This window comes from Harpegnathos saltator, unplaced genomic scaffold (assembly GCF_003227715.2).
Source record: "Harpegnathos saltator strain DR-91 unplaced genomic scaffold, Hsal_v8.6 scaffold664, whole genome shotgun sequence".
Lineage (NCBI taxonomy): Eukaryota > Metazoa > Arthropoda > Insecta > Hymenoptera > Formicidae > Harpegnathos > Harpegnathos saltator.
In genome coordinates this window covers 303,907-313,061 of record NW_020230498.1, presented here as the reverse complement: position 1 = coordinate 313,061, position 9,155 = coordinate 303,907, and the positions used below count along the sequence as shown (strand labels likewise).

General features: G+C 52.8%; 1 protein-coding gene across 5 annotated transcripts in view; it reads left to right on the top strand.

Annotated features, from left to right (window-relative positions):
• The first annotated feature begins 372 nt into the window (after window positions 1-372).
• babo (TGF-beta receptor type-1 babo) overlaps window positions 373-9,155 on the top strand; it is a 32,912-nt gene continuing 24,129 nt past the window's right edge. For 2 of the 5 annotated variants that reach the window (XM_011155056.3, XM_019845272.2), the window contains exons 1-2: window positions 374-1,717; window positions 8,043-8,157. In XM_011155056.3, the coding sequence (XP_011153358.1) occupies window positions 1,630-1,717; window positions 8,043-8,157 (203 nt within the window). In that variant the 5' untranslated portion in view covers window positions 374-1,629. Of the gene's footprint in view, window positions 1,718-8,042; window positions 8,158-9,155 lie in introns of all 5 variants that reach the window. The other 3 variants (XM_019845270.2, XM_019845271.2, XM_019845273.2) reach the window with 3 other exon arrangements.

Below are 9,155 nucleotides of genomic sequence, written 5' to 3'. Positions count from 1 at the left end.
TTCATTTCGACATTCTGCAGAAATACTTCAAAAAATGAGCACTAAGAATCTCCAGATCCCAAATTTCAGCTTATGAAACCAGCAACTTGTCTCTCGTGTCGCACGATCGATCCTTAAAGGTACAGCTGAAGAGGCATTAGAAGAAAAACAAGTAGGGCATCAAAGGCATCGAAAGAAAACAAACACAGGTCACCTTCTTTCCTATCATTTCCTCCTCAACATCTAACATCTCTGATTGCACTCATCGAAACTCATGACTGCAGCTGCTTCAACACTTTCCTCAACTTTCGCGACGCGAAAACAGCGTGCTCGCGGCGAGCGTGTGAACGGTGGTGCTGAAACACCTACGTACGAGCCTGCAGAGAGCCTGCACAGCGACGTGCTCCGAAGCGCTATCGGCCTGAGGAAGCAACGACAGTAGCGGCGGCAGTAGCAGCAACACGAGTCGCTGGCCGACGATCAGCGTGAAAAGTTGTTCCAAGGTGCGAGTCGCGTGACAGCCGCGTGTCGAGGTAGCGCCGAGGTTGCGGAGCGCCGACGACAAGCACAACGACGACGACGACGGCAACGACGCCGACGGCGACGACGGAGACGAGGAGGAGGAGGAGGAGGAGGAGGAGGAGGAGGAGGACGATGTCGCGCGACGAGGCGCCGTGCTCGCAAGGTGGAGTCTGCTGACGCACGGCTCTACCAGTGGTATCCTCTCGTAGGCCAACAACAGTGAGTTCTCACTGTATCTCGCGAGCCGTTCGCCGAGCGTGTTGGTGGATCCTCGTCGGCGAAACGGACGGCGATCGGCCGGGCCTGTAGCGGTCGGTAGGAAAATGGCGGCGCGCCTTCCGCGACGGAGACGACGTCGCGCGACGACGGCGACGACGTGCGGAATCTGAAGAATCGCCCGCGCGCGTCCGCAAGCACCCCCGCCGCCGTCGCACCGGCCGCGGCGGCTTCAGCGCCGGGGCTCTGTTCAACCCCGCTGCTCAGGGCGACAACCCCACGAGTAGTGTGTTGTGTTCGATCGGTTCGACGTCGAGCGGCGAGCGGCGAGCGGCGAGCGGCGTGCGGCGTGCTTTTACCTGGAGCGGTGTGAGCTCGTTCGGCGCGCGTTCCGCTACGTTCGCGCGTGTGCCGCAGGAAAACAACGGCGACGCACCGAGCGCATACGAGTCGCGACGGCGTGCATTACGTGCGTTCGTGCATGCGTTACGTGCGGTGGGCAAGAAGCGTGCTCTCGCTCTCTCGGAAGTGACGAGTGCTCTCACGCGAGCGCTCTTATGCGAGTGAGAGCCGCGGCTCTGCGGCATCGGCAGCTGCAGCAGCACGGCGAACACGCTGACAAGTGTCGTCTCATCGGCGGGGTGACTCGCGTCATCACCATCACCGTCACCCCCGCGCTCGCTGGATGATGATACCGCGCTCGGCGGCAGCGGTCATCGTCGCCGCCGCCCGCGCGACTCGCTCGCGACTCTGCCGAGGTCGACGTTGAGCCGCGGCGGCGGCGGCGGCGGCGGCGACGACGACGACGGCGGTGGCCACGGCAGTGGTGGCCAAGGCCGGCGGGCCCCGCACGGCAACGACTCCACGACGTGACCACGGCGGACCACCGGCTCTCGCGGAAGCTCAGAGAAGATGAGGGACGTTCGCGACGGAGGCGGCATGGCGAGCCTGCTCGCCCTGGCGCTCTTCTGTTTCTTCCATGCCTCGTGCCCAGTGGATGGTACGGTATTTCTCTGTTATTGGATGCTTTGATGATGATGATGATACATTGTGCCGGTATGATCAGGATTTCCTGCTGGTCGCGCGTTTCGACGCGGCTAAAACACGAAGGAACGGCGTTGAACGGCGGACGCTTCGATGTGGAATCAGAATATGCAAACGCTCCGCTAATTACTTTACCGCGAGAAACGCTCGTCGTAGCCTGTATAGTAGGCCTGTATAGTATATAGGTGGACAGCTTCAAGTCTTTCCGAGAAATTTGGAGCTCGTCAGCGAAGTCTGAGAGACACGTTCACGCTTACTTTGAAGAAAAGTCGATTCTCTCGCGGTGCTGGTCAAACGAGCTCTCGTTAAAATTTAAATCGAAGGCTCAGAGACGAGACTCTCTCTCCGCGTGACAATGTGAAATCCTATGCACCGAGGAAGCTCAAGTGCCTACAATAGGTATCCGACGAATTTGTTAAACTCCAACGGATGATCCCGCGGACCTTTGACCCTCGCTGTGCGCGAAAGAAAGGGGCTCCGTTTGAAAGAACGTGCGCGTGCACTCGGTCGATTTGAATTTTCTGAAGAGCCAGCTATTTCTGTCGGAAGTTAGCTCAGACTTAGAGATAGCTTCGGCGAAAGCTCGATAAGCGTCAGAAGCGAAAGCAATATCGAGGAGAGGAGAAACGCGTTAATTTTAGCGAGCTCCTTCGTTCGAGCGCGTTTCTGTTTGCCCCGCGCGTTGTGTTTTGCGCGGAGACGATCCCTCCGCCGCTGTGTGCGTGTGTGCGCGAAATCTCGCTCTCTCTCTCTCTCTCTCTCTCTCTCTCTCTCTCTCTCTCTCTCTCTTTCCTTCCCTCTCTCTCTTTCTCTCTCTCTCTCTCTCTCTCTCTCTCTCTCTCTCTCTTTTTCTTTCCCGTTCTCTTTCTGTGTTTTCGTCGAGCTCCGTCTAGCTCGTACTGTCGTTCTCCGTGTAACTCGCGTCCCTGTCTCTTCCTCTGCCCCTTCGTTTCCAGTCTGCGCGTTCCTCCTCTCTTTCTCTTCCTTTCTCTCTGTCCCACCCGTTCCCGCTCTTTCTCCCCTTCGACGGCGCGCACATAACGTTGCGTAAGTAACGCGCCGTCGTGCACAGAAGGGCCGTTTAATCTCGTTGCTGCACGAGGTCCGAAAAGTATGCGGAAGGGTGAGCCGGTGCAAACGCTACCTACGTGGCGGCTCTCCGCGGCTCCATTTTCAAGAGCCGCGCCGCATCGCGGGGCTGCGCTTTCACCCTCCGGTCTGCCGGTTACAGCTGTTTCCAACCCTTCCGCGTGACGATTGCTTTTACTTCGTTAAAAATTTCTGGAAAAACGCGCACCTCTGATTAACTCTTGCGCTCGGTGCGACGGTGATGATCGTGTCGCGTGTGCGTCACCGCCTCGCCAGTTGGTGGTGAATCCTCGGGACACCTCGTGACCGAGCGCGACTCGCAAGCGCGAAACGCCGAAATTCTAAAATTCATACATCGGGCGATACAAAAAAAAATTGTTTTGCGGGCGGCATGGAAATTTCTTCGTTGCCGTTTTCCACGGCGGTTCAATCGCAGGTCAAAGCTGCCAGTAGCGCGGATGCAGCTTCATACCGCGAGTATTTTTTTCCGTTCTCTGTCTCTGTATCTCTCTCTCTCTCTCTCTCTCTCGCTCACGCGCGCGCACTCGCGCTGTTTGCCCGAGGATTAGAGATTTTTGTGCGTTCGCTCGCGCAATCAGATATCTATGCAATTCAAAAATAGACGATAGCTCCGAAGCGCGCGCGATGGTTATCCCCGTGTAATCTCCACGCTCGCTCCGTTAAACAACCGCCTCGTGTTTCATTCCAACGCGAGAGATAGTAAGCGGGTAACCAGTCTATGCTATTTATTGTTCAGATAACTGTTACTCTGCGCCTCGTGGGTGAGCGATCGCTGGTATAGCTCTTCCGATTTTTAGATTTGCGCTGAATTCTTAGATTCGCTCCGCGAGTTCGTAGACCCTTTGAATACGCGCAGCCAGAGAAATTCTCGCATCTAAAATAGCCTTTGGTAACACGGGGGTTGCGCTTTCGGCACACCCCTCTGTCTCTCTCTCTCTCTCTCTCTCTCTCTCTCTCTCTCTCTCTCTCTCTCTCTGTCAGTCTGTCTTTCTCTCCTTTTCTCTCTCTCTTCCGTCGAGGATCTTCCGGTAGTCGTTTGATTTTCACGCTCGACCGTTTTAATACATGTATGCTCGAGGCTTTTAAATTACGAGAATAAGACCCCCCTATCTTCCCTCCTTTCTCGCGTACGGAGCGTTCGCGCGCCCTCCCAGGCAGAGCGTTCTTTATTCGTTCTCTCTAATATATCTTCGTTATATGCACGCTTCTTGCGTCGAAACCGACGGCTCTGCTCTGATGAATTCGATGCTTGGTAATTGTCGTGCATGCAAATCAGGCTCTCGAGTCCTCATTGAAAAAGCAGCACACGCCCCGACGTTCTTGCGTCCGATAGACGAAACGCCGTGAACGACCGCTTCTTCTTCTTCTTCTTCTTCTTCTTCTTCTTCTTCTTCTTCTTCTTCTTCTTCTCCTTCCTCTCCCTCCTCCTCCTATTCCTCCTTCGCCCCTTCGTCGCGCCGCGGCCGGTACATTGTTATTCCGCGGATTCTTACGGGCCATTAGTGTTTGCAGGTTCGCCCGATAAAACGCTCGTAGGTAGGCTGGCGAAAAGAGCAGCGCGCTATCGTCACGGCAATGTTAATGAGATTCCATATATACATAGACGCGCACGTAAACGCATATCAAGTAACGTCGCTCGCAGAAGACGTATTAACGTTGTCGCAGGGGTGGCTATCGACGGGACGACGGAAAAGCATGGGTGACGTGGAATTTTTCATCTGCGCGTGTGATAAACACTATGCGCAAAGCGTCGATCGCGTCTCGCAATCTCCGTATCTGATTGATAAATTAACGTTCGATGTTCCATTATCGCCAACTGTCGGCAAGTTTGCACCACGAGGGGCAATGATAAGACGAGGTGGCGAGGGGAGTGAGATGAGATAATTAATTAATTCTCTCGTTTACCGGAGAAAAATCATAGAAAACTACGTTTTCTTCGCGATTTAGATTACCCTAATGGTTTCCCTATCGGGCTTCCGTCGGGGTGCCGGCGTATTGTTGTAGTCGAGAGGTTGAGAACCAATCTACCACCTACTATTTATAGCGATATCGTATCGGCGCAAAATGCACGATAAGTTACCGTTACTCAAAGCGTCGTCGTGCTCGTTGCGCGGAGCGGGCAGTCGCATATGTGTCTGTCGAAAGTTTTCGGTTGTAATCTACGAGCCCACGCGGCATTTGTATAAACCAAGACCGCGATACGTAGATAATTTTTAACGCGTCCGTCGCTTTACTGCCCAATATAACGTCGGAATCATAATATTTTCTCCCGCGAGATACGGAGAGCAGTGAAGTAACGCGATTTCGATCGATATCAGCTTGCGAAAAAAATATCTGCCTGTCCCTGACTCTCTTTGCGAGAGAGACGTCATAATAAAAACACACGCTGTGCTCCGGAAAGAAAAGAAGAACAGCAAAGCGACATCTCACTTCTGATGCAATTTACGCGCGATTCTTTCTCAACGAGCATTCAATTTGAGGCTTAATTGAATTGGATTCCTCGTTAAAAAGAAACCGTCGACGGCCGCCCTATATAGAGCGTGTGTATCAGAATATGGCATATCTTCAAGCAGAGCAGTTTCGCGTGGAAATGGACGAAAGGGCGAGAGCACTCGAGCATTCGAGGTCGGGATAGCTCAGCATTGAGGGTCGGAAAATAGCCGTGCGATTGATTTTCAATGGAAATTTCAACGATACATCGGCTCCGAGCTCGTCGAAGAATCTGCGGCTGTCAAAAACACGCCTGGCCGCGGGGCTTCCGATGCTTCCTGCACCCCATCGGTCGCTTTCTTTCCATGAAGCCGAGTCCAATTATACCGTTTTTTTAATTATTGAAGCTGAAAAGGTCACAGCGCGCAAGGAACAAGTGACGCGTGTCAGCTGCAAGCCACTTTTTTACACGACGTCACGCGCCTTTGAATAATTTATACCGCGCGATGCGAACAATTTATTTGCTCTTCGACGTGTATCTATGCGCGGAATATATCCTGCGCGGCCGCGCGTTTCGCGATAAATCTTATTACATTGCTCGAGTGCACTCGAGGCGATTCAGTTGCATTAATCGGCGAATTATACTGGCCGCAAAAAAAAGTAATCTAATACCAGTTGCTTATGCGAAAGTCACTTACATCTTTTTCCCCCCTCTCTCTTTCTCTCTCTCTCCCTCCCTCCCTCCCTCCCTCCCTCCCTCCCTCCCTCCCTCCTTTTCCCCCATCTCTCCACCGCCATTCGATATCGCACGTCAGTGGTGCTTGCTCTTTGACCGAACACGCTTCGGATCGCACATTTTTTACATACGGCACATTTAGTGCAATCATTCGATAATTATCACTGATCTACATCGCGTCAATATCGAGCGGATAACGGAGCAAATCGCGCAACGGACCAAGTACTCAGCGATCGTATTTGACGTGAGATTCGCGACAGAAACTCGCCGGTCGTCGGTCGTTATTTCGTCATGTTCGTGCGCCCGACGAAAGTAGGATTTGAGATCACTGCTCGTCCGAGCGCCGCGTTGCCGTTGAAATAGCTGAATCGGAAATCGGATCCGGAGATAAACCTCGCGATCATTAGACGATCATTAGATCGCGAGGTCCAGATGCACCGAATGAAACGATCGATCGTAGAGCGGTTTGTCCGTCATGAAGGCGTTTTTCGCCGTGGTTACGTTGCGACCGAATTATGGAGAAATTCAGGCATGCTCAAGGCGTGTACGATTTAATCGCACGAGCCGATGATGAAGACACGTGAACGATTTGTCAATTCATGTAAATCGACGCATGTAATGCGTGACACCATTACAAAATGTAAGATTACTCGACTTTCTCAGTCCTCATGTATCGCGTTTATTTCACAAGTACGTCTCGCGACGTACAATGCCTCTCGTGCACGTAGGAAGCGAACGTGCAAGTGAATATCGGTGTATCGCGAGCACTCGTATCTCTTACATTGCGACGGTGAAGTATCATTCCTGTTGCATCCGAACGCCGTCGAGTGCCGGGTCGATTCTCGTCGAGAGTTTCTCGTTCAACTTGCAGAAGGAATAACAGTTACGTTAAGACGCACCGCGAAAGTTTCGACGCGCTTATCGCGGCTTCGCGTTGGCTTCGGCCGAAGTAGCGATACCTGAGCGTAGTCACTCAAGCTCCAAGGTCTTCCCGAGTCCATATAATTTTTTACGAGCCGTCCATTTTCTCCTCTTCATCTCGGCGAACAAGAAGCACATAAAGAGGGACGGGCCTGTCACGTCAGTCACGTAATGCCGATGCCAGACTTTTACCGGATTTCCGGAGGTGGTGCCTCCGTGCCTCGGTTCTTTTGTTATCGTTAGGCCGGCGGAGCTCTCGATTATGTAAATTTTTCGATCCTTCAATTTTTCTCCGTATCATCTCCTTCCGGACGTTAATTGGCAATCGTAAGGCCGGCAAATTGACTGTATAACGGCAAGACAAGGTTTCGTGTTTGTGGAACTGTGTTTGTGTTGCTTCTCTTGGTACTCTCTCTCTCTCTCTCTCTCTCTCTCTCTCTCTCTCTCTCTCTCTCTCTCTCTCTCTCTCTCTCTCTCTCTCTCCCCCTCTCTCTCTCTCTCTCCCCCTCTCTCTCTCTCCCCCCCCCTCTCTCTCTCTCTCTCTCTCTCTCTCGATGCACGTGTTCTTGAATTATTGAATAGCCTGCAAATACAAAACTTGCTCGATAGCGTAAACATTCACGAGTAATTTAGATCGACGAGCATTCGGTGTATCTCGAAAATTGCATGTCAATATTTGCGAGACCTCTACGACGATGTTATATTATCGTAAAATAAACTGCCTCTCAATTGTGGTAAGTGCCGTATAGCGTTTCACGATAATATCTTCCTACCCATATTTCTTCCATTCCATAGCGGAGCACGCAAGCGCTCTTGCGCGAAATTTATTTCACCTCCTCGGAATTCGATATCGTCAAATAATCCATCTCGCGCCCGGTCTCTTCTCGCGAGAGGGAGGAGAGAGGGGGAGAGTGAGTGAGCGAGCGAGAGAGAGAGAGAGAGAGAGAGAAAAAGAGAGAGAGAGAGAGCCTTCACGCGAGGCAGAAACGGATAAGCAGCATCCGATCCATCTGCATCGGGCGGTCCGCGGCGCAAAAGCGTAAACGATCCAAATTAATCAACGAGACCCCCGTTTTGTTTTCAGGACTGCTGAAGTGTTACTGCGACATTTGCGCGGACACCAATTACACATGCGAGACCGATGGCTATTGTTTCGCCAGTACGAGCCTGGAAAACGAAGTCGTCACGCATGCTCGCAGGTAACGTATCTGCACGTGTGGATTTCTTTCTCACATTGACGAGTATACACTCGCGGTTTATATACACTCGAGAGCTCCCCTCTTGAACGATTCATCTGTCTCGATCGCCGGCGAATTTGTCGCCGGTCGAGCCGAGGACTCGATCGGAAGCTCGTCGCTTCCGATCGCCGATCAAATCGTGTACTTTCAATCGATCCAGCCACTCAACCGCCCACCCCCGGCCTATCCCAACCCCGTCAGCGTTCAGTTTCTTCATTCGATTTGTTGATTTTCAGCGCGACATCAGAGCTATATCGATCGAGCTCTGTATGTGTGTGTGTCGGATTAGCCGACACCCGCGGAATCATTGATGCGATCGCCGGCGACGCGGTCGATTCCAAGTGCGATTCGTAAATCGCATTCGTCTCGAGCGGCGCGGCGGCAGCAGCTCGAACGCGGGCATGTCGCATCGACGTTTCATAATGAATCGGACTCTCCTGCGGTCTCGTAACGTCTGGTCCGACGGCTTGTTAGCGCGACCGGTCAATGACACCGGCATTAGCGCGGATTTTCTAAGTTCGCGCTCACGCTCGCGCTCGCGACGGAACGAGATCCAGGCTCGCACATGCGATCGACTTATCTGTCGGCTTATCGCGCGAGCCTTGCACAGCCGCGCTGTAATCTACGTTGACACACGACTCGTGTGTGCGAACAACGAGTCCGTTTAGGCTGGAGTCTCCGGCGTCGCCTCGCTGCAACATTATGATGAGGCACAGGCGAAAACGTGAGCGGCAAAAGACGCGAGAGCACCGAGCAAACTCGCCGAGCGCAGTCGATTATTCTTGGATCCATCAGCGGGCAGCGATCTGTGCCGCCTGGTCGATTTATTCGTCGTTTAAGTCTTACTGCTTTGCGTCTTACTGCTTACGTGTTCGCGCGCGTGCCGCGGGTCTTCGCAGGATTAGAATCAGAATTGGAATAATCTTCGACTTTCCTTCGCATTCCTCGTTGCTACGTGG